Source organism: Alexandromys fortis, unplaced genomic scaffold (genome assembly GCF_014885135.2).
Source record: "Alexandromys fortis isolate MF-2015 unplaced genomic scaffold, M_Fortis_MF-2015_v1.1 scaffold_94, whole genome shotgun sequence".
NCBI classification, from domain to species: Eukaryota; Metazoa; Chordata; class Mammalia; order Rodentia; family Cricetidae; genus Alexandromys; species Alexandromys fortis.
Window position 1 is genome coordinate 6918493 of NW_026067979.1, and position 24775 is coordinate 6943267.

Sequence of the window (24775 nt, forward strand, 5' to 3'; positions counted from 1 at the left end):
CCAACCCCCAGACTCCCAGTTCCCCATCTGGTGCCTCAGCCCATTCTGTCTCACCTCTGTGATTGCTGGCCCATTTGAGCACTTTCTAGTCTGCGTGGTGCCCTATGGGAAGGTGCTTCTAGGTTTGGTGGTTTTCACTCCTGAAACAGGAGCTGGAGGGTGGTGTCTAGGGTTGCTGTGGAAACATGGGAATGGAGCCTTTGCACTGCTTGTGTGGTCTCTGTTTACTCTTTACAGAGAGAGATGGGTGTTCTGATTTGGGCCCCCTAGTGGGGCACAGGCTTGGGAAAGAGCTAGAGTCTAGAGTTGTGGCTGTCTGGGTGGATAAGGCCATTGTAGAGGAAGTCCTGTCCCATTGGTTCTCAGGCAGGCATTTGGTCACCTGGTGTCCAAGGTTGCCAAACATGTCCCCGAAGACATGGTTGCATCTGGGAAATGCTTACCACCTCTGTTTCTTAGTGTCCTTGTGTCAGGCCACAGTGTGTCCTTAGGTACTCTTGTCCATCAGTCCTCACCGCAGCCCAGCGTGGAGGAACCTCACAGGGTGAGTTCCCTGATGTTTCAACAGCAATGACGTCCTGTAGGCTTTTGTACACAGCTGGCTTGGATCCCTGCTCTGGCTGCTTCTGTTAGGGTCGCCCAGGAAAGGCTGTGCTGTTTGGTCCTGACGGGACACTCCTCCTCCCGGGCCCTGGCAGCTGTTCAGTGTCTCATTTTGCGTCTGGGTTTTTTCTTTAAGATACTGCATTTGTATTTCGTGTATGAGTGTTTTGCCTGCATGTATGTATGTGTGCCATGAACATGCCTGGTACCTATGGAAGACGTTGAGTTCCTTGGAACTGGAGCTGCTGATCTTGGTGAGCCTCCATGTAGGTGGTGGGAACTGAATCTAATCCTCTGCAAGAACAGTACTTTCAATCTGAGTACTGAGGTTACTCTGAGCCATCGCTCCAGCCCTGCTTGTGGAGTTTTCTTGGCTAATAATGATGAGCACTTACAGCTGCCATGGGTGGATGCTTCAGTAAGTGCACTCCTAGTGGTTTCTCTCCATTGTTGGCCTTCATTTCCCAACTCCTTATGATATGGCTACCGTTGTTTGCTTCATTTCCCACATGGGGAGACTGAGGCTTACAGAGGTAAGAGTGTCAGGTTGGGTGGCAGTTCCTGAACATGAGCCCACCTTGACAGGACTCAGGTTTCTGTGGTCAGCTGTGAAAGCCCTACTCTGATTCTCTCCTTCTCTCCCCAGCTCCCCAGCCTTCACCCTGTGGGTCCAACTCAAGAGAGCAAGCGGCATGCAGCACCCCCTGGCTGGCCCATTGTCTTCTGACCTGCTGTTGACCACTCCCAGGAGGCCCTGACGCCCTGGGGCACTTTTGCTCTGCACAGGACCACGTTGGGGTTTGCCATGGTGACATAAAGGGGTGTAGAGGAAGGAAGGAGCAAGACCAGCCTGTTGACTGTGCCCCTGGCTGGGAGAAAGGGCCAGGGGCCCGGATCCTTCTCTCCACTGCCCTTTGAACGTCTTACTTCCTAAGTCTCCGAATTTCTCAGTGGACAACTCTTGGGCCTCCTGTGTGAGGCCTTGAGGGGGCCAGGCCAGGCTGGGCCTCTGCTGGTTGAGATCTTGGGGGCCAGGATGCCTGCTCTGGCGTGCCTCCGGAGACTGTGTCGGCACATGTCCCCACAGGCTGTCCTTTTTCTGCTGTTTGTCTTCTGCCTGTTCAGTGTCTTTGTCTCTGCCTACTACTTGTATGGTTGGAACCGGGGCCTTGAGCCCTCAGCAGATGCCTCTGAGTCCGACTCTGGGGACCCACCACCTGTGGCTCCCAGCCGTCTCCTGCCGATCAAGCCTGTGCAGGCGGTTGCCCCTTCCCGGACGGACCCACTGGTGCTGGTATTTGTGGAGAGCCTCTATTCACAGCTGGGCCAGGAGGTGGTGGCAATCCTGGAATCTAGCCGCTTCAAGTACCGAACAGAGATTGCTCCAGGAAAGGGGGACATGCCCACACTCACTGACAAGGGCCGTGGCCGCTTTGCCCTCATCATCTATGAGAACATCCTCAAGTATGTCAACCTGGATGCCTGGAACCGGGAGCTGCTGGACAAGTACTGTGTGGCCTATGGTGTGGGCATCATTGGCTTCTTCAAGGTATTCAGGGAGCAGGTTTCTGAGCCGTGCCCAGCACTGTCTCTATACTTGTTAGCCAAGCACCTCCCAGTTCACACTGTAAACGAGTGCAGTGGTAGCACTAAGCGCCTGGGCTTGTCATCAAGGTTAAAGGGGTTCCTGCTTCCTGCTGATGAATGCTCAATAGACATTTGGAGGCATTGTCTGCTGCACATGGGACTCAGTGCACACTAGGTGCTTGCCTGAAGGAGACTTGGGGCTGGGTGCAAGGCAGGAAAGGCATAGTCTGCTAGGGATGCTGAACCCTGCATGGCAGTCGTCTCAGGATGAGCAGGTGCAGACATAAGAGGGTGGTCTCCCACCTGAGGCAGGTTGGCTCCCTATCTACAGCCTTCCTCCTGTAGATCGATAGTGTGTGTGTGGGGGGGTGAAGTTTGTATTTCTCTCAAACTGGAGCCATTTTGCACTAGGAGAAAGGAGAAGGAAATCCCAGTTTGCAGGAGGGGAGCTGCTCTGGATTTTGTGGAGTTCCCAGGACCACCCCTGGGTTTGGGACCGGGTTATTGCTTCAAGTTTGTCGTGGAAGGTCTGCCCTTGAGGAGGGGCAGGAACAATGGTGTATGGTCATGAAAGATGAGTGCAGGCACCAGCAGAGGACTTGGGGGCTTTGAAGGGACATTGTTTACTGGATGCTTCCAGTGTGCTGGGCCCTGTGCTGAGGACTAGTACATAGAGTAGTGGGAACGGGCAGGGCCCTGCTCTCCCAGAGCTGACATTTAGCACAGAAGCCATGGAGTAGGCAGCTGACTGAAGCACAGAGGCCCTGGCAGGGGTGATATGGGCAATGAGGAGGAGCAGAGAACGGGGCGCAGGCGTGGCTATGGGGGCCAATGGCTTCTGTGCTCAGCCAGGAAAGTTGTCCCCTCTGAAGCGGCCTGAAGGGGCTGGGAAGGGCATAGGGCTATTGCATGGTGTTTGTACCTAGAGCAATGGATAGAATCGGGCAGAAGGTGCCTATGTTCCAACCCTCTCTGCGCATTGTTCCTTTGTTCAGTGCTGGGAGGGCCTGCTTTAGCTCAGGCTTCCCACAGCATGTTCTTTCATGCACTAATACAGCAGGAGGCTCTGCACTGAAAAGGGATAGTGAGTCAAAACACCAAAGGCCTTAGAAATCCTGCAGCGGAGCTGCCCAGTGCCATGTTTCTCAGCCAGCTTGATCTCTTTCACAGAGCACCCTCTGGGGAACACTGGCCTGGTTTATGGCTTCACAGAAGCAGAAAGTTAGGCTGGCTCCATTGTCTCTGTGCTTTTTTCCTTTCCTCCTGTACTCTCTCCCCTCTCCCGCCATGAACTTCATTAAGGTTGGTTCAGAGCCCCAGGCCTGAGAATCATCAGAACGGCTGACGTTTATTAAGAGCTCCTTCAGTGCCCTGTGCTGCCTGCCTGCTTTGCACAAATTAACTTACTTCTCACTAATAAGCCATTTTCCATGGCAGGCAGAGGGTATGGTGATTTAAGAGAGGGGAAACTGAGGCAGAAAGAGGTTAAGAAATGTATTCAATGCCAGGTGGTGGTGGCCCACGCCTTTAATGCCAGCACTTGGGAGGCAGAGACAGGTGAATCTCTTGAGTTCAAGGTCAGCCTGATTCACAAAGCAAGTTCCAGAACAGCCAGGGCCACACAGAAAAACCCTTTCTTGAGAAAACAAACAAAACAACAACAAAAAGAAATTGTCCAGGATTCAAGTCCAAATAACCGAAGCCATAGGCTTGGTCTTTCTAAGGTTTGATGAGTCTCGGCGCTGAATATTCTCAGTGGAGGTCTGTGCCAGAAGCCCTGTGTTGTGTACTGGGCTTCTTTAGGCCTGGGGCGTGGACATTGAGCACAGTTAAAATAACAGAACTCAAACCCTGTGTAATCCCCAGCTCCTTGTGTATGGTAAAAGCATGAGGCCCATTGAAGAGCAGGGACATGCGCTCAGTCTCACTGGGGTCAGTGGCAAAGGCAGCTCTCCCTGCATAAGACTCCTGGCTTTTGAGCAGAGACTTGTGGCTGGGGGTTAGAACGCACGCCTCCTGGTGGTGGAGGCACACCACTACTCTTCTGCTAAGGCTGGCTTCCTTGCTGCAGACTCAAGGGCCTGTGCCAGGGCTCAAGTTCCGTCTCTTTCAGGCCAGATTGTCAAGGCGGGGTGAAATCATGAGCTTAAAAGTCCAGATTCTATGACCATGGCCAGGGTGCTCAGCTAGTGAGACGAGTTCCAGCTCCTGCCTCTAGACCCTGCTAGAAGTCAGACAGTTGAGGGAAGCCCTGAAGACTAGGCCAGCAGTCACTCCATCAGTGGCTGCTGGGGTGGCGAGTCCACTCCAGTTCAGCAAATGTAGTGGTTGCCCTTGGTCTGTGGCTCTGACACTGTGCCCTGGAGAAGTCCTTGAGATGGGGTCAGGTCCTCACCTGTGCCATTCCTACAAAGTCACGCATCTGCCTTGCAGAGTAGATGGCCTGCATCTGAATGCACCCTGAGGGCCAGTGAAGTCCACCTGACCTTTCAGTGCCCAGCATGTTGCTTTGTGTGCTCTGTCCCATGGAGTAGGCACTTTGTTCTCAGATAACGTGACTCAAAATTAAGTGGCTTTACCAGAGTGACATAGTTAGTATGCCGCCCAGCCAAGATTTGACAGCCCAGCTTACTGCTTCTAAGTGGATGACCTCAGAAGACCGCATAGGAGCAGACCGACTAGAGACCCAGAAGGATACAGGGTTTCTCAGCGTGTCTTGCCAGTTCAGAAGAAGTCTGTGCTAGGTCTCCATATCCCACGCGTCGCTCAGGTTCTCCTTATGTCAGGGTCACCCCTGTCTCAGTGCTGAGGAGTAGGAAGGACCCTCTGTTCCCTTCCTTGGCTCGATCCGTTCATGGCTGCCTGTGGTAGCTATCATGGCGGACTTCTTCTTCAGTGGTGTTGTGTGTAAGCAAGCCACCAGCACCTCACAGCAAGCTCGGGGTCAGACTTGGAAATGGGATCCCTGAACTCCATTGCCTGTGGTGAGTTCCCAGGCCCCAGCGTGGTAGACAAGGCCTAATGTGTCTGTCTTTGGTCCCTTCATAGGTCATACTCTCGGCCAATGCCTAGCGTTGTGGTGGGGAGCTGGGAGCCTCAGGAGGGTGTCTTTGAGGATGGGTCGCAGTCTCTTGCACTTCAGCACTGAGGCTGGCTCAGGATGGGGACTTGGCAGGCACTTCCTGCATTTAGAGATCTAAAGTGGTTCCCTATCACAGTTTACAGAGCCAGGCCCCTGCAGAGCTTTGTGGGAATGAGAAAGGCCTGACTGTTAAGATTAGTAAAGAGCTTCCTCTGGGCAGGCTCAGCTCTGCACCTGGCTCAAGGCTCAGACTATCACCTCCTGTCCACTCTCTGTTCAGCATGTGCTCAGGCGGGGTACTCTCTAGGCTAGCCCCACAGGTGGCCTGTGGGTGACCCTCCTTCCTTCTCCAGCATTCAGAATCCTTGGGTAGAGTCTGACAGCTCCAGGGACCTTGCTGCCTCTTGTCCTTTCTCTGGCTCCGTGGTCACGGTGTTCTTTCTCCTGCCTCAGGGCCTTTCCACTGGCTATTCTTAGGACTTGACTTCTGCCTCCTTCTAGTCGCTCAGTTGTTCTGTAACAAGCTCCAAAGGCCCTTTCTCCAGGAGCCTCCTGAGCCTGCTGACTGCCCAGCATGTGCTGGTCCCCAGCTGTGACTGTTCCCCTGTAGGTATACCGTGTTTTATTCTTACATGGCTTTGATGGCTGTCTCTCCTCCCTGCTTGACTCAAGGGGGAGGGTCACATCTGCTTTTCTCACTTGACACAGTTTCCTGTCTTTTCTCACTATATCTCATTAAATACTTATTATAACGTCTGGTACAGTAAGTAGCTGCAGACTGATAAATTAACCCGGGAACCCACAGCTATCAGGTGCTAGGTACGGCCAGGTCTCTGTTCCTCTTTCATTCTTAAAAATAGTTACTCAGCAAATGAATGTGTGTCCCACCTGGGTGTCAGGGATCCAAAGTAAGAACTAAAGCCTTGTTTTCAAATAGGCATAGCGGGGGAGGGATGCTCTGAACCCAGTGCAGCAGCTGACTTTATCATGGTCCTAGGGAGGCCATTGCAGGAAGCAGGTATATGTGTTTGGTTTTGAAGGATGAACAGGAGTTTATGAGTCCTAGAGATGATAGAACCAGTATAGGAACAAGGACAAATGTACTGTATATATCTGGAGTCAGATGTCCGGAAGGGTGAGGAAGAGCATGAAGGAGTCACCAGTGAGGCCAGGGAAGAGGAGATGGAGTACAGGGAATGGGGGCAGCATCAAGTCCCGGGAGGAGGAGGTAAAGATCACATCACTCTTAGTGGTGGCTAGAGGGCAAGAGAGCAGCCCTTCTGTGTGGAAGGGAGCCTGTGTGTGTGTGTGTCTATCTGTCTATCTCTGTGTCTTTGTGTGTGCATGTACCTGTGTCTGTCTATATGTGTGTGTCTGTCTGTATTTCTGTCTGTCTAAGTATCTGTCTGACTGTATGTGTATCTGTATGTATGTCTGTGAGCATGGGTTTGTCTGTGTCTGTGTGTATTTATGTGTCTGTGTGTACACATGTGTGTCTGTGTCTGTGTGTGTATTTAGTGAGGGATATGGTAGCTCTTGTGAAGTTGTAAATATTGTTGACATTACTGTTCTCTACTATGCCTGACAGCTGTTCTCCTACCCTTTCCTGCTCTAGGCCAATGAGAACAGCCTGCTAAGTGCACAACTCAAAGGCTTCCCTCTTTTCTTGCATTCGAACTTGGGCCTAAAGGACTGCAGCATCAACCCCAAGTCCCCGCTGCTCTATGTGACACGGCCCAGCGAGGTGGAGAAGGGCGTGCTGCCCGGTGAGGATTGGACTGTGTTCCAGTCCAACCACTCCACCTATGAACCAGTACTGCTGGCCAAGACACGCTCCTCTGAGTCCATCCCACACCTGGGCGCAGATGCTGGCTTGCATGCCGCCTTGCACGCGACTGTGGTTCAGGACCTGGGCCTCCATGATGGCATCCAACGTGTGCTGTTTGGCAACAACCTTAACTTTTGGCTGCATAAGCTTGTCTTTGTGGATGCCGTGGCCTTCCTCACAGGGAAGCGCCTCTCACTGCCTTTGGACCGATACATCCTGGTGGATATCGATGATATTTTTGTGGGCAAGGAGGGCACACGCATGAAGGTGGAGGATGTGAAGGTAAGGAGACTCTTGGGGCCTCATCGGGCCACGCCCCCACCTGTAACTACTGCCCGACTTCAGCCATTTGCTGTCTTACTGTACGGAGATGTTTTGCATGTGTATGCTGGGGTTCAGGAGGAAAGGACATGGGCAGAAACAGATCTGGCTAGGGTTGTTATCTGCCTTTTAGCCCAGATGTGATTTTAACTCTTCTAAAATGTTTGTCATTATCACAGTTCCACAAGATTCTTCAGAATAAAAAGTCACATGTACAGCATGTTCCAGCAGCTGTATGTGGATGGTGGGGGCTTATGTTAAATCCTGAAACCATTTAGCAAATTGTTTGTGGGCACTCCTCACAAACATTGGGTAGCTATACACGTGAACTGTCAAGAAAGAAGCCTGCCAGAGGACAGTCTTTGAGATGCAGTTGTCCAGGCTGGAGCGATGGCTCAGTGGTTAAGGGCACTGACTGCTCTTCCAGAGGACCCATGTTAAATTCCCAGCTCCTACATGGCAGCTCACAACTGTCTGTGGCTCCCGAGATCTGACAGCCTCGCACAGATATACATGAAGGCAAAACACCAATGCACGTAAAATATAAATAAATAAAGAAATTATTTTTTACAAAAGCTGTAGTTGTCGTTTAGCCATCAGTCTCCCTGGAGACCCTGTGGAGGAGACAGATGTAGAGGAAGGGCATCGCTGTGGTTGCTGCACAGAGGGCCAGCATAGCAGTAAAGCAGGCGGAGGCAACGGGATTAAGTGCCCAGAGCTTCTGCCTGCCGACTGGGCGTCCTCTCTGGAGATTAACAGGGCTTGAGATGCATTAGCACCAGACACAGACCTCTTTGATGCTGAAGGAGGCTTTAGACAGTGTGGCAGGCACTCTCCGTGGGCAGCACAGACCCATTGGCATTGTCTTCCTGAAGCCTTAGGCAGGGCTGGCTAGAAGGAGGGTTCCTCTGGGGTTGTGGCCTCGTCCTGCTCAGAAATGAACTCTGCAAACAGGAGCATGGCAGATAGTGACTCTGACTAGGTGACTTGGGGAAGTCTCATCCCATCACTGGGTCTAAAATAAGGGGGAGTGCCGGGAGGGGCCCAGGCTGTTTGCTACACTAGGCTTACACAGTGGCGCCCGGCTGAGGCCCGGGAGGGGTATGTCCACATGGCCAGGCTCCTCCCTCCCTTACTTGCCACAGCAGACCTAGGCAGTGTTGATCTGCTTTTATGCACAGTGCCGCGCCTGACACTTCTCTCAGGTGTTCTGTTGAAGAATTTAAGCTCACTCCAGTTGAGCCGTCCTGCCAACATCTTTGTGCAGTGCTGAACCAACCCCAACAAAGCAGATGGCCCTGTTGCTTGCTTGGCACACTCTTCCATGTTGAAATATGAGCGGCGGGGCTGCGTCCCCAACACCCCGGCCGCTTGGCTAGCTCATGCCCGAAATAACAACACACAAACTGTATTCATTTAAGAACTGCTTGGCCCATGAACTCTAGCCCTTACAGGCTAATTCTCGCACCTGGACTAGCCCATTTCTAATAATGTGTGTAAGCACCCCAAGGTGCGCTTACCGGGAAGAGTCTAGCCTCTGTCCATCCTGGTGTCTCTGCTCCAGAGAGCAGAGCTGTCTGGTCTGTCCGGGAGCAGAGCAGAGTCTGACCTCACTCTTCCTCTTCCGCCCAGAATTCTATTCTGTTTACTCCTCCCACCAATGCTTTAACCTATGAGGCCAAGCAGTGTGTTTATTACTTAACCAATGAAATCAACAGATTGATATATGACACTCCCACATCACTTCCAGTGGCCCAGGCGTCTATCCGTTATAGTTTGGGTCCTCACTGCATTAGCAGGGAATGTCTGACAGACTGTGGTCCAGGGTGAGGCCTCTAGCTCCAGGCTCACCGTGTACCCTGTGAGCCATTGATCCAGGGTTGATTACTATAGTCCAGGCTAGTCTAGACTTTATTATCTTTAGCCTCCTGAATACTCTGCCTAGCTTTTAGCACCCCCTCCCCCATTTTTTTCTTTTGGATTCAGTCTTATGTAGCCCAGGTTGGCCTTGAACTCTTGATCTTCCATCCTTCCTGAATGCCAGGCTTATAAACATGTTTCCAGGCCTGACTCAGTTTCCCCATTTCTGAGGAAGAGGTAGTGCAGCAGCAAAGAGCCATGCCTGTAGAGAACAAATATCTTACACATTCCCAGCTCAGGGAAGACGCAAGCGCTTCTTTGTCAGGCCTCCTTTCCCCTTTAACATCTTTCTGAGTCTGAAGGGCTAGTTTTCCACTTTAGTACTGAACATAGCTACCCACTGACTTTCCTTCAGAACCACAACTGTCACCTCATTAGCTTGTGTCCTTCTGGCAATTCAATGCAGTTTCTGTAGTCCCAGCAGAGTTTGCGTAGCTGGGGTTTGGTGAGTGCCAGGCTCGGTGTTCAGCCGTCTGTGTGTGATCCTCATTAGATGTCACAGCAGCTGGTGAAGAGGTATGAGTCCCCTTTTAGTGACTTAGAGAGATGGGACAGCTTGCCTGCGGCCACATGACTGGCAGTGGTTAGACTTGGTTAGACCCCCGAGGTAACAGTCCTACCTGAAAGTGAGCTCCTGGAGGTTTACTGAAAGCTGGGTGAGCAGCGCAGTCCTGGCCCGGAGGTCAGCCCTTCCATGGACTCCCATAGGTGCTAGATGTGGTCACACAGAGCACAGAGGACGTCCTTGGAAGGGCCAGGATCCTTTGACCTAGTGTTGCATTCTCCTGAGGAGAACAATCCTTCCTGAGGAGATTTTGGTGCTCACGGTGTCAGTGGCTGCAGCTGTGACTGTAGCTCTCTCTCCATCACTTTTTCACCACAAGCCCTGCAGTTTCACAGACCGATTCTCACTTGTCTGAAGAGCCCCATGAGGGCAGAGATCTTCTGTTCCCCTTTTGCAGTTAAGGCCTAAGAAATTGAAAAGCTTCTCAGGCTTGCATTGCTGATCCAGGCTGGAGCTCAGGGCATTTCAAGCCAGGGTCCAGTGTAGGAGATGGCAGGGGGACGGCCTCTTAGGTGAGCAGCCTGGGTTGCTCCACAGAGATGATGCTGAGGCAGTCCCTGTGTAACTGAGGCCTGCTGTTCACTGCTTGATGTTCCTAGCATTGGAGCAAGGGCCCAGCACATGCATCTTGGAGTCTGTGCTGGAGATGGAACCCAGTCCTCTGATGTGAGGCAAAGGCTCCATCACCGAGCTTTACTGACAGCCCTGTGTTGGGTCCTGTGAGTTTTGTAGCTGGTCCTGTTTTAACAGGATACCAATCGGATGCTCAGTGGGAGGAGTCTGACCCGACCCCCCTCACTGCTGCCTCTCCTCTGTCTGTCCTAGGCCCTGTTTGATACACAGAATGAACTTCGTACACACATCCCAAACTTCACCTTCAACCTGGGCTACTCAGGGAAATTCTTCCACACAGGTATGTATCCCAGCAGAGGGCATCTGGGGACAGTAATAGCAGCAACAAGGTTTCCATACACCTGACAGCCTGTTCAGTCCTGGGCTATGTATCTTCTTCCTCCTGTTTCATCACCCTTACCTTTCAAAATGATTTCCACTTATAAAAGATATTAGTTAAATTAAAAAAAAATGCTTAGCTAGATAGTGGCATCTCATGCCTTAATCCCAGCACTTGGGAGGCAGAGGCAGGCAGATCTCTGTGAGCTTGAGGCCAGCCTGATCTACAAAGTAAGTTCCAGGACAGCCAGAGAAACCCTGCCTTGAAAACCAAACCAAACAAAAACAAACAAAAAAGCTTTTATTACATTTTTATTTACTGTATATATACCTATGTATACATACGTTTGTATTCATATGCCATAACGTATGAAGGTCAGAGGACAAGTTGGGGATTGATTTTCTCCTTCCACTCTGTGGATCCTGGGGACTAAACTCAGGTTGTCAAGTGTGGCCATTTCATTGCTGAAATAGCTCTGCCAAGCTATTACAGTAGCCAGAAATGGATTGAGTTTTAAGAATGTTCCAGAAATACTAGCATAGAAAGTGAAAGCACAAATGACTGTCCCTCCCCAGCATGACCACCAATATCACGTGTTTTGTTTGCAGTAGCAGGGATGAGGTTGCGGGTTCTTCCAGGTTCTTCACATGCTGGGCAAATGAACGGCAACCAGGTCTACAGTCCTCAGTGAGGATGGCTTCTGGAGTTGTAGGCAGGGCCACCATAGTCAGTAATAGATTGTAGTCAAGAGTGTGCAAGATGGCCCAAAGGTTCCTGAGAGTACTACTGATGGTCTGCATATCTGCTCTTCGCCCTTCGCAGACCGTGGTGGCTGTAGTCGTGCTTCTGACACAGAGGTTTAAACGACCTGCGTCCACCCAGAACTTCTGCAGGCTAGTAGGCAAAAGGACATATGACCCAGTTTAGATCCTTGGAACAGGACAAGAGCAGGCATGTGAAAGGCAGAAGAAATACTTGGGGTTGTTGACTTCAAACACCAAGAGCCCACAGAGGAGATAGTGTGGCAAGGGCAGTCCAGACTAGACTTGTGTCTCCTCTGCCAAAGCTCGGTTGACCTTCCACACCGCTCCTACATGACCCTTGGCTGACTGAGTGTCCCATCTGTAGTCAGGGGCCGGGTTGGAGGGCTGAATGGCCAGCCAGCTGTGCTGAATGCTATGCCCCTGCCTTAGGTACCGACGCCGAGGATGCCGGGGATGATCTTCTGCTGTCCTACGTGAAAGAGTTCTGGTGGTTCCCCCACATGTGGAGCCACATGCAGCCCCACCTATTCCACAACCAGTCTGTGCTGGCTGAGCAGATGGCCCTGAACAAGAAGTTCGCTGTCGTGAGTAAGATTCCCTAGGGGACAGAGCTGGGGGGATCAGGGGCTGGGCTGGGCTTCACTTGCCTCTCAGTGCTGCGCAGTTCAATTTGATAGGTGTGTTTCTGTGCCAGAACCTGGGGTGAGCTGCCCTGATAGCAGTGTCTCCTGGATTCCTCAAGAGGGCAGGCCCTCTTTATAGACAGGAAACCAAAGCTCACCGGGCCTGGTGGTACATGTCTGAATTCCAGCCTTTGGAAGGCAGAGGCAGGAGGATCAGTTGTGGCCAGTCTGGGCTACATGAGACCCTGTCTCAAAACAGCAAAAACCAAAACCCCAAATCAAAGAAACTGCGGCTCAGGCTGTCACCTAAGGACACATGCTGAGGCGCCTGTTTATTTCCTGGGTCCAGGGTGGAACCTCTGGAGAGCTGGCAGAGTTACTTAAGAGAGATCTACACAAAAGATCAGCTTGGATACACTAGCCAAACAGGAGACAGCAGAACATGAGTGCTCTGAGCTAGGTGCCAGGCATTTGTACTGAATGAGAGTTGGAGCCGAGTGGTGGTGGTGCACACCTTGAATTCCAGCACTTGCGAGACAGAGGCAGGCTGATCTCAGTGACTTTGAAGCCAGCCTGATTTATAGAATGAGTTCTAGGATAACCAGGACTATTTGACAGAAAAACCCTGTCCTGTTTTTATCCCCCCCCCCCAAAAAAAAGATAGTTTCGGAACATTCAAGTTTTAGGCTCATTTTTTTTTATTAACCAGTTGGAAATTAATCTAGGCTCATTTTTGCTAGTTACTCACTTTGAGAATCTGAGTCCCTTCCTTTCTGTTCCAGGCCTCAGTTTCCCCATCTGCATCTATGGGCTGAGACCACATACCCTGCCATTTTAGCCTTTGGTTTTTGTTTTGTGTTCTAAAAAAGAGAAACAAGGTCCAAAGGGAAAGATCCCCATTCTCATACTGCCTGGGTCATCCTCTCCCCAGGAGCACGGCATTCCCACAGACATGGGGTACGCAGTGGCACCCCACCACTCCGGTGTGTACCCTGTGCATGTGCAGCTGTATGAGGCCTGGAAGCAGGTGTGGAACATCCGTGTGACCAGCACAGAGGAGTACCCCCATCTGAAGCCCGCCCGCTACCGCCGTGGCTTCATCCACAATGGCATCATGGCAAGTGGCTGGGAGGGTCATGGTGGGCGTTGTCATTATGGGGCTGCACACTATGCAATTGGCTGACTTGGGGGTTTGGGGCCGGTTTCTGCTGCTGTCCTGCCTCAGAGGTTCCATCATAGGGAAGGCAGATTGCTGTCCTTAGCTTCTGTGATAGGATCAGAAAAGCTTGCTTTCCTTGTTCTTTTTTAAGGTGCATTTTCATTGTGTGTGTGTGTGTGTGTATGTGCTTGTGCACGTACGCCCAAGAGTGCAGATACCTGCAGAGGTATCAGATCCTCCTGGCTCTGGAATTAGAGGTGGTTGTGAGGTACCTGACTTGGGTGCTGGGAATCACGTGCAGGTCCTTCCTCCATCCTTCCTTCCTTTATTTATTTTGAGACAGGATCTCATAGTCCAGGCTATCGCTAGGATTCATGTTAACTCTGGGCATGAGGTAGTTATGAGACATAGACATGTTCATTCCCTGTTCTCAGGGCCTGGTTTCCAGAAGGAAGACAGACAACATGTAGTTACATCAGTAGACTAGTAGACTAGCTGAGGCTCTGAGCTCCCGCAGTGCTGTGTTGGAGGTCAGAGACCCTCGCTGCAGATGGCACAAGTTTCCACGCTACTTTTGGATCTGCTTATTTTATAGAAAATAGCAGTGACGTAGAAGGCAAAGATAATGGTTCACCTGGGAACACTGCAGGCCAGAGCCCTTGGAAAGGACTCCCAGGAGTCAGGGCTGTGTGGCCTCTTAGGGGAGCATCTTTCCAAGGAGGCCCCAGCCCTTGTCCTGAGGAAGCAGCCTTATTTTCTGGACCATGACTGGAGATACCATGGCCCATCTACCACCCTCTTAGGTCCTCCCTCGGCAGACCTGTGGCCTCTTCACACACACCATCTTCTACAACGAATACCCTGGAGGCTCCAGTGAGCTGGACAAGATCATCAATGGGGGTGAACTCTTCCTCACTGTGCTCCTCAATCCTGTGAGTGCTCTTCAGCCCAGGGCTGGTATGAGGGGGGATGCTGACAGCCTTTCTGTGTTCTAGGAGGCTTCCTGAGCTGGGGAAGAGTGCATACATGGGGCCCGGAAACTGGGAGGTCCACTGTCCAGTTGTGGTGCTGGCCTCCTCCGTTGTGTGGCCCAGACAAAAGCATAGGTGTTTTCTCTTTTGTAATTCTGCACATCTATATAAAAATGTTAGCACTTTGTGTTCTCTTTCTATTCTTTGTGTGCGTATACATGCACAGACACATGCATGTGCACACCACACCTGTTTCAGTTGGACCTTTCTGGGCCTTTTTTTTTTTTCCTTATTTGTAAGTGGAACCAACTATTCTAACTTTATAAAATGTTTTATTCCCAGACTTGTGAATTGCATGTTCTTCATATTCAGTGTAAACTCCCCATCCTGATTTATAAAACTCTGCAAATAACTCCTGCCCAGGCTAGCTTCCTTCCCTCGACCTGTCATTTAGACCTGGGTTTTCCTTGGCTGAACACAGCTCAAGGTCAGGGGGGACTTTGGGTGGCTCAGAAGCTGGCCCAGCCTCACCGCCCTCTTCCTTCCCCGAAACAGATCAGCATCTTCATGACGCACTTGTCCAACTATGGAAACGACCGCCTTGGACTATACACCTTCAAGCACCTGGTGCGCTTTCTGCACTCTTGGACCAACCTGAGGCTGCAGACGCTGCCTCCCGTGCAGCTGGCCCAGAAGTACTTCCAGATCTTCTCTGAGGAGAAGGACCCACTATGGCAGGTGGGCAGAGTGGCCAGGTGCCTTGCGGCACTGTTCTCAGGCATAGGCCCAAGGCGCAGCCATCATACTTCACTCCCCTCAGCAATGTGGGCACACTCCTGGGCACACATAGGTGCAGTATGCGTACACACTGTATATGCTCCTACCTCTTCCCATAAACTCTGTGCATGCATACTCATGCACAGCCTTGGAAAAGAGCCTTTAGGAACTGTGAGTAAGGGCTGGAGAGATGGCTCAGCAGTTAAGAGTACTGGCTACTCTTCTAGAGGACCCAGGTTCAATTCCCAGTGCCCACATGGCAGCTCACAACTGTCTGTGACTCCAGTTTCAGGGTACTTGGCACCCTCACACAGATATATATGCTGGCAAAACACTAATGCACATTTAAAAAAACCACAAAAACAAAAAACTTGGGGTAAGACTAGTGTAGACAAAGTATATAGAGAGCGTCTGCCCTACCTAGTGGCCATTCATGCCATCTCCTTCAATTGCAGCAGGCTCTCAGCTACTAGTAAATGGGCGGAGGGAAGGTTTAGGGCTGTCCTTGGGAAAATCTTTACTGGGACTACTAAAAATTGGAGGCAGAAGCTAGACTCAGGCCAGGGATCCACACACTTACTCGCGGGCCAGCTCTGGCTTGTGGTGTGTCTTTGTAAAGAAAGCTTCATTGGCGCCCAGTCACGCTTCTTGTGTGTCTGTCTGTGCCACTTTCCTGTCACTGCAGCAGAGACCCGAGAGTTCCGTAAGCCTACTGTGTTTACTAAACATTTCCCAAGAGGTTTATCCTGTCCCGCAGGGCAAGTTTGCTGAACCCTGGATTCAGGCATAGCCTGTGCAGTTAAAGTCAGCAAGTGCTTATGAGTTCCTGTTAGTGATGACCACATAGCTGGCCATTTACCAGGCTTGATGGGATTATAGCACTAACCAGAAATGGTCCCTATCTGTCACAGAGTGGTGTTGGGGGTGAGGATGCAGCAAGAGCACAGGGTGGTTAGGAGACACGTACCTGCTGGACAGTGGTGGCACCCGCCTTTAGTTCAGCACTTGGGGGGCAGAGTCAGGAAGATCTCTGTGAGTTTGAGGCCAGCCTAGTTTACATAGTGACTTTCAGGCCAGCCAGGGTTACATGGTGAGACCCTGGTTTCAAACAAATAAACAAAGACATAGCCACATATGGAGGGAGTTCCTTCATGGTCCTTAGGCCTCCCTCATATCCTTTCCATTGCTGTTTTAGGATCCCTGTGAGGACAAACGCCACAAAGACATCTGGTCTAAGGAGAAGACATGTGACCGCTTTCCAAAGCTTCTCATCATTGGCCCCCAGAAAACAGGCAGGTCTCTTGACCCTTGACCCAGCTTCCCCTGTGCCTGTTAGTTCAGCCATAGAATTCTGGGGACCATCTTGCTCGGGTCTCAGTCTTAAGTATTCTATCTCCTTTTACCAGAAATGGGAGCAACATGGGGACAAATATGAGTTGTCTGTCTTTGTGGGAGCAGAGAGCAGGGGAGTTCAAACCACAGCCTCAGAGAACACCCCAACACCCTAGGAGTCTCTGAGACAAGGCAGGAAGGATGTCTTGTTCATCTACTTTGCAAATTTGAGCAATGCTAGGTAAAACTGGATCAGCATAGATAGAGGACTGTGATCCATTAGTCATGTCTGTCGGAGGCTAAGCATTTGCCTTCCACTCAGTTCTGTAAGGACAGGTAAGTGTTCTTTTTATAGACAAGGGAAGTTCACTGACTTTCTGCAGCATGGTTGGGAAGTGATAGTTCCAGGTCTTGAGACCTGATCTGCAGCCCTGAGGCTTCACAGTCGCCAAGCTTCAGAGTTTCTCCCTGAGTGTGCTGTTACACAGAAAGCACCCCAAGAATGAACAAAAGGTCCTCTCAAATAAGGGACCATGGTGGATAGACACCAGCAAGAGGGGCTAGTTAGTGCGCTTGGACCTCCCGGTTTCTGGAGAGTTCGATACCAGCTAGGCATCGTGCCACATGCCTGTAAATCCTGGCACTCTGAAAGCGGAGGCCACAAGATCGTGAGTTTGAAGTTGCCTGCTTTACATGTCAGGACCCTGTCAAAAAGCAAAGCAAGTAACAAAAACCAGCAATAAAAAGAAGTTAGGAGAGCAAGAGCTTCCCGTGACCAAACCCTGGAGGGTTGGCGCTTCTAGCTCTGGGCTGTTCCCAGAGCTAGAAAAGACAAGCAGGACGCACCTAGTTCTGAGGCTCTGAGGAGACAGCAAGTAACCAGGCTGGAGTGCGGTGGCAAGAAAGCCTCTGAGGGCGAGTCCTTGTTTAGCGGTGAGGAATCCTGTGATAGATGCATGGTACCCGGGAGGGCTCTAGGACCCGATAGTCATATGTAGACCTTATGCTTAAGGTCTGCATTTAGTGCAGCTTTTATTGTACTCGTGAAGGAACTAAGACTCCAGAAGGGAAGGGATTTTCCCAGCCCTCTCGGTGACTGGGGAAGACAGGCCCAGTGTGTACTCTTGTCTTGTTGGGGGCTAGGCTGAGGTCTCAGCTGTCCCCTCTCCTAGGCACCACGGCCCTCTACCTGTTCCTGGGCATGCACCCGGACCTCAGCAGCAACTACCCCAGCTCCGAGACCTTTGAGGAGATCCAGTTTTTTAATGGCCACAACTATCACAAAGGCATCGACTGGTAAGTGGCCTCTGTCTCCAGCAGGACAGGAAGGCCATCATGGAGCCAGCTGGAGTGGCCATTGTAGCCACAGTAGGAAGCAGCTGGTGCTTGCTCACACGCAGCTGAAGTTCCTGTAAACAGGGACATGGCTCAGTGACCGTTGAGTCATGTTGCCACAGTGTTGTGACAAACAGGACACTGGATGAGGAAGCCCTTTGCCCAGGGTCAGAGCTAGCTTGAGTGGGCATCCAGCCCCTCCCTGACTGCCTAGAAACAGAATCCTCAAGGAGGAAGGGTTGCACCCATGTGACTTGTCTGCCAGTGACCGTCGGGTATTCTGACTGGCTTTTCCTATGCCTGTGACCATCTGCAGGGAGAGGGGTTCCCATGGTTTCTAGGAGCTCTCTGGAGGCAGTAGATTGACACTTCTCACCGGAACTTTCCCAAGAGGGCACCGCATAGGAGGCTAGCATGGGCTGCTGTCACCCTCCAGTCTTCCCATTTGTAACTTTCCTGCCTTTTATGAGCCTATGTGAGCATGTTCTGCCATTATGCGTTATTGATTAGTGGGTTCCCTGGGTGCAGAAACTATGGGACTCTGTTTGTCTTTTGATATCTTTTTCACAGTGTTTTCTTTCATTTGCCATACATCATCTGTCCATGTTTATCCACCTTTCAGTCTATATTCCTAACTCTTACCCAAAGCCCCTTGTGGCCAGATGTCTTAGTGCAAGCCAGTGTGTTCGGAGTTTTAGAAGGAAATGTGGGTGAGCCACTGCACACTCGCATGCACACAGTCCAGTGAGCAACTGTGGGGATCCTTCTGCCAGGAAGGTTAAGGAGTTGATTGCTGGACACTACAAGCTTAGCAAACAAGTTTTCTGAGCATTCTCAGGTCAGGTTTACAGGTGGAGAAAGTCGGGCCTAAAACAAGAGAGGCTGACTTCTTGGCCCCATTCCCAAGACTGGTTTTACAGGTGGGGCCGAGGGTCTGATAGGTCCTAGGGGATTCTGTTTAAGAAGAAATGTGTACTTTCAATTAGGATGTACTTCATTTCCTTTTCAGTATCTCCAAGAGAGTCTGTTCTGTTTGGGTGGGAGGTAAGGTGTTAGATGGGAAGCTGTGCTCACCCACAGCAGTTTAGAGAGAGGAGGATGAGTAGCAAAAGGTAATGGCAGAACACTACCCCAGGCCCAGAGGTGACGGAGAACATCTATCTCCTTGGACTTGTTCTTCCTGGATGCGAGTCACTCCGAGCCTAGTTTGTCCCCAAAGAAGTCAGGGCCGGCAGGTTATCTGTGGAGCTACATGGTCCCCTCCCCAGGCCCCACAATCCACACCACAGTTTTTTTTTGTTTTTTGTTTTCCGAAACAGGATTTCTCTGAAACAGGGTTTCTCTGTAGCTTTGGAGTCTGTCCTGGAACTAGCTCTTGTAGACCAGGCTGGCCTCGAACTCACAGAGATCCTCCTGCCTCTGCCTCTGCCTCCCGACTGCTGGGATTAAAGGCATGTACCACCACTGCCCTGCTTCCACACCACCCTTTTAAGAATCTCCAGGTCTTTGATTCTAAGATGCCCACCAGAAAGAAATGAATTTGGAATAGGACACTGCCAAGTGGCAGTTCCTCCCAAAACCCTTGTCAGAGGCAAGTCCTTGCTGCTTGGAGCAGTGCACTTTGCTTCGTTTTTGAGGAAATTCCACCTCAGGGATCCCCACCCTGTTACTGCATTCCTGGGGTCCCTGGCTTACGAGATTTGGCCTTAAGCCCTATCTCTGGATTTCCTACAGGTACATGGAGTTCTTCCCTATTCCCTCCAACACCACCTCTGACTTCTACTTTGAGAAAAGTGCCAACTACTTTGATTCAGAAGTGGCACCACGGCGGGCAGCTACCCTGTTGCCCAAGGCCAAGATCCTCACCATCCTCATCAATCCAGCTGACCGAGCTTACTCCTGGTACCAGGTGAGTGGGCTGGGGCTGTGTCCCCAGGAAGGGTGTGGATCTAAATGACATTTATTCAACCAGGACTGAACAAGCACCACTTGGTGGGCACATAGCCTGGTGTGTGATGGTGAGAATAGTCCTGCCTGTGTGATGTGTCTGGCCTCGTGGTGGTGACAGGCACCTTCCATCTTCGAATGTCATCTTCCATCTCCCTGCCCACTCCAGGCTTTACTCGGGCTCTGATAGCCATACAAGGCAGAGGTTGAGTGGACTTAGAGACAGCCTAGATCCCCAAAGCAGCCATCTGGTTATGCTTGCTACGGTTTCCTACCTGTGAGGGGTAGTTGGGAGCAGGGACTCGGGTGGGATAAAACCCTCCTAGGGTGGTCGAAGAAGGTAGCTCCCACCTGTGAGGCAACATGAGCTGTATGAGCTGTAGACAGAGACCTCCCTGTTGCCGTTGCAGGTGTGTGCTCCAGGGCTTCCTGAGTTTTCTGTTCCTGGCTAGACTTGTGCATGTATTCCACTGGCTCCTGGGAATGCTTCTCACCCTGGCATGGGGCGAGGAGGGGTTTCCTCTCCTGTCCTCCTGCTCCTTTTTGGGAGTATGCCACACTGCGAGCACTATGTGTGAGTGGCCTTGGTGCCTGAGGTTATGTTTCTGGCTACCTGCATCAAACCATCAGACTGGGTTTGATCTTCATGCTGTGGGGCAGCTGGGCCTCAGCCTCTGGTTACCTGGGAAGTGCACACTATCCTGGCCGGGGAGGCTTCTTCCCATCTAGCCACTCTCAGTGGCTCTTTGCCGACTTCTGAACCTCCTTACCTCATGCTGTAGTGACTGCTTCCTGGGGCCTCAGTGCTTTTCTTTTCTCATGGTTCCTTAGAACTCTCATCTTGAGCCTGTGGTCGTGAGAAAGGAGCCCTCCTTCTCTTGTTCTTTAGGATGCTGGTTCCTACCTTGTCTTGGCATTTCCAGGGCCTTTGTCTTTATGGGAAGCCCAGAGTGAAGCAGGCAGCATTTCTTTCCTCTGTGGGTACATCTGCTTCAGCACAGCTGCTCATGCACCCTGTCGGTCCTGTCTGGTGGGCATGACAGAACAACTTTGCAGCCTCCCTTCAACTGTACAACAGTTTTCTAGAAAGCTGACAAGGGTGTGTGTGCATGCGCGTGCATGTGTGTGTGTGTGTGTGTGTGTGTGTGTGTGAGAGAGAGAGAGAGAGAGAGAGAGAGAGAGAGAGAGAGAGAGAGAGCGAGCGCGAGCGAGCGCAGGGCTTCTTTACCCAGTTTCCATGTGTAATGGAGTTCTTTAAAGGAACAGAACCTATGGAATGAATATGTGTACAAAGGGTTTATTGGATTGGTACATGATAGAGTCTGAGTAGTCTAATAGTGACTGGCGCACTGGAGTGGCTGAGAATCCCCAGTCTGACCTTGAAGGCCTGTTGGATTCCTGGAGAGCTGCTAGTCTTCAGTTCACATTTGGAAGCCAGAGGAAATGTAGCAACAATGGTAGCAGCAGCAGCAGGGTAGATGAACTTGCCAATGAGAGTGAAAACATATGCAAAAGGCAAACTTTGTTCTTCCTCTTTTTATCAAGGCTGCCACTGGGAGGTGCTGCTTTCATTAGGGTGGGTCTTTCCTCTTCAGATTACTTGATCAAGACAATCCCTCATGGGTATTCTTTGCCTCTTGCCTGTTAGTTGATTTCAGATTATGTCATGTTGACAACTAAGATTCACCATCACATGTTGCGTTTTGAATACAGGTCTTATACACCTAAGGCCTTATTCTTTCTCCTGTCGATCGTCTGGGGAGTAAGTGCTTTAAGGAGAAGGAGGCTGCTTCATTTTAGGATATCAGAAGGTACTGGGAGGAGAGGAAGAGAACTGGGCTGTCTTCAGAAAGTGAGGAGGAGCAGAGGTTGTCCTGTATATTTATATACGTCACTGCCCTGCTTCTCCTGCCTTGGACTGTGCGTGACCCTCAATGGTGATCAGGGTCAGTTAACAGCCATTTTCTGTATGTTGCAACTGATTCTGGTTTTCCATTTTATAAAGGATATGTCAAGGGTTTTCTTGTTGTTTGAATTTTAGTAAATTGTTGTAAAAAGGAAAAATGAGGGCCAGAGATTTAGCTCAGTTGGTAGAATGCTTGCCTAGTGTGTACAAGGCTCTGGGTTTGAGCTCTGCACTGCACAAAACTAGATGTGGTGACACGTGTCTGTGATCTTAGTGCGCAGAATGTAGGAGAATCAGAAGTTCAGGGTCACAAGGCCATCCTATGCTATACACAGTAAACTTTAGATCAGCCTGGATTATATGAGACTGTGTCTCAAGAAATGGGAGTCAGAGTCAAGAAAACCACATTGATGTTGATACTTGTTGGTTAGCAGGTCTCTGGAGTGGCAGGAATCTCAGAGACTATGCCAATTAAGAGCATTTGGGAAGTTGGTGTATTATATTTCCTACCTTGCAGAGGTGTGGAACCTGGGACTCTGGGGTTGATGACTCTTTGATCTAAAGCAGTGAGGCAGAAGCAGGCCATCAGCCTAGGCCATCAGCTTGCTTCTGTTCCGCCTGTGGTGCACTCATCTTCTTCCCTTGCCTGCAGCACCAGCGAGCCCACGATGACCCAGTGGCCCTAAAGTACACCTTTCATGAGGTAATCACAGCTGGCCCTGATGCATCTGCAAAGCTGCGTGCCCTCCAGAACCGTTGCCTGGTCCCTGGCTGGTATGCCACGCATATTGAACGCTGGCTCAGCGCCTTCCATGCCAACCAGGTAGCTATCTGCCTTGCCTCTTGGGAAAAGGAGTGGCCTTAGTTTAAGGAGACCTGGAAAGCCCTATGGGGGACTAGGAAGGAGGAGGAGCCATGGTGTGGTGGTGGAAGGGAAGCCCGAGTGGAGGGTCGGCAGGGTTAGATCACATCTTGAAGACTGGAGCAGAAGAACAGTGTGGGCTGGAGGCTTTGCAGGAGGCTACAATAGGTATCCTGTAGGGATGTGAGGAGCAGGGATGACAGCTGTGCTAATAGCTTAAACTCTGGGAAAGAGCGAGATGGAGAGCTAGCAGTGAGCAGGGATTGAGCAGGGATACCTTTGGTAGAGATGTCATGAGTAGGGTAAACTCGGGATGTTCAGGACCCTGTGTTTGTATCCAGGCCATTTCTGCTGCAATGGCATGGACAGTTTGCTACTGAGGTGAAAGCAAGTCCAGATAGCCTTTCCCCCTTTCCTTGTCTCCAGATCCTGGTCTTGGATGGCAAACTGCTGAGAACAGAACCTGCCAAAGTGATGGACACGGTGCAGAAATTCCTCGGGGTGACCAGCACCGTTGACTACCACAAAACCTTGGCGTAAGTGTTGCTTTGAGGCAAGTGTTGCCATGAGGCAGTTTCCCTGGCCCAGACTCTGGGCCAAGGAAATAAAGACTTGAATGACTGGGAGAGACCCAGAGTTGCTTTAAGTTAGTAAGAGAACATGCAGCCCTTCCCTGATGGTGACTCTTAGCAGAAAAGCAAGTGTTAAGATGGCTTAAGTTACATCAGTGACACTGTGGCCTTAGGAAAAGGGAGTGATGGATCTCCTCTGCTCAGCCCAGCTTGGAGGAATTTCTTCAGTGCAGTCTTGACTCTTTTGTCTCAATGAGGTAGCTCCCACAGTAAGCATCAGCCTGGGTTCCAGGGGCTTGGGTCACATGTGCTGTGTCACATACAGGTGGCATGTTCAGTCTCAAGAGTAGGAGGAATAAACTTACCCTAATTGGCTGCTTTCTTGGGAATATTCCCTCTGTTGTCAAGGGTACTGGAGGCTACAACACTCCTGAGCGTAGGCTGCTTCGTCACTGATAGAGGTTAGGACCAAATAGGACCATCTTGACTTGTTTCTTTCATCTCTGAGTTCTGTGACTTTTGACAAGTCCTCTGGGTTCTGGAGCCTCCACTTGTTGTTCTGGGGAGGATAAGGAGGTTAACTCCTGCCTCCCAAGATTGAGGGATTGAGAAAGTATGCGCGGTGCTCTGGACTCCCCGCTTGGAATGTAGCATGTGTTTTCTGTGTGACTACTACCATCTTGAAATGTGGGGGTTAAAGAAATCTTGGGTTCAACACAAAAATAATCAGAAAACCCTATTCTACACTATTAGGGGTTGCTCAGAAAATGTCTCTCAGAATTCTTTGGGACTAGAAAGAGTCCCGAGGGATTATGGGAGGAACTGGAGCTGCTTAACCTGGACCAGAGTGACTTAAAACATGGAGGTGCCTTTTCTGGGAGAAAGGCAGTATGCCCCAGGCAACACTTGAGCTATAGATGGCAAGTGTCAGCCTGCATAGTCACACTGTGCCAGTGAAGGCGACTTCCTGCACACTAGGACACAGACATGGCCTTGAGGAGGGAGGCCAGACCACTCACCCATGGGCTTCCACCCTCTTCAGGTTTGACCCAAAGAAAGGATTTTGGTGCCAACTGCTTGAAGGAGGAAAAACCAAGTGTCTGGGCAAAAGCAAGGGACGGAAATACCCAGAGATGGACTTGGATGTAAGTGGGGGATATAGTACCATGACAGTGGCCTGAGTGGGAGGGGCCCCTTGGGGAGGCCTTTAAACCTTTACTCTTGTCTGTGGCAGTGACCTTAGGACCTCTTGCACAGTAGTAGTCTGCTCTAGAGAAGGACGTAGGTGTAGGGCCCTGGAGGTCAGCATCGCTTTAGTCGAGTGTTTATTACCTTTTAGCAAGGGTAGCACTGTGGGATCCATGGATAAAGCAGATACTATGCATGACCTCCACACAGTAGGAAGCAGAGTTCAAGGCAGGGGTGCCTGCACAGGGATGTGGTCATGGGGGAGGGGGCCCAGGATTTGGACCTGTGAAAGGGAGAACACTGACTGTATGAAAGCACATTCAGGGAAGGTCACAGATTGCATCTTGTTTTTTTTTTTCTTCTTCCTTTTTGCCTTTAGTTTTGGTGGATGCTCTCCTCTCCAAGGGTTTGACCTTGGGCACTATGTTTTGATGCTCCTCCTACGTGAGCGCTGTCCCTGGGGCTTCCTTTTAGAAGAGGA

The 24775-nt window shown here is 50.8% G+C and overlaps 1 protein-coding gene across 9 annotated transcripts in view; it reads left to right on the forward strand.

Moving 5' to 3' along the window:
* The window catches only part of Ndst1 (N-deacetylase and N-sulfotransferase 1), a 59619-nt gene that overhangs the window by 29885 nt on the left and 4959 nt on the right, over positions 1-24775 (forward strand). For 8 of the 9 annotated variants that reach the window (XM_050157817.1, XM_050157821.1, XM_050157819.1 and 5 more), the window contains exons 2-14: positions 1250-2152; positions 6888-7382; positions 10732-10819; positions 12052-12206; positions 13177-13362; positions 14208-14336; positions 14931-15113; positions 16348-16444; positions 17657-17780; positions 19554-19728; positions 22325-22495; positions 22961-23070; positions 24149-24251. In XM_050157817.1, coding sequence (XP_050013774.1) covers positions 1640-2152; positions 6888-7382; positions 10732-10819; positions 12052-12206; positions 13177-13362; positions 14208-14336; positions 14931-15113; positions 16348-16444; positions 17657-17780; positions 19554-19728; positions 22325-22495; positions 22961-23070; positions 24149-24251 — 2529 coding nt within the window. In that variant the 5' untranslated portion in view covers positions 1250-1639. Of the gene's footprint in view, positions 1-1249; positions 2153-6887; positions 7383-10731; positions 10820-12051; positions 12211-13176; positions 13363-14207; positions 14337-14930; positions 15114-16347; positions 16445-17656; positions 17781-19553; positions 19729-22324; positions 22496-22960; positions 23071-24148; positions 24252-24775 lie in introns of those variants that run through there. The other variant, XM_050157825.1, reaches the window with a different exon arrangement.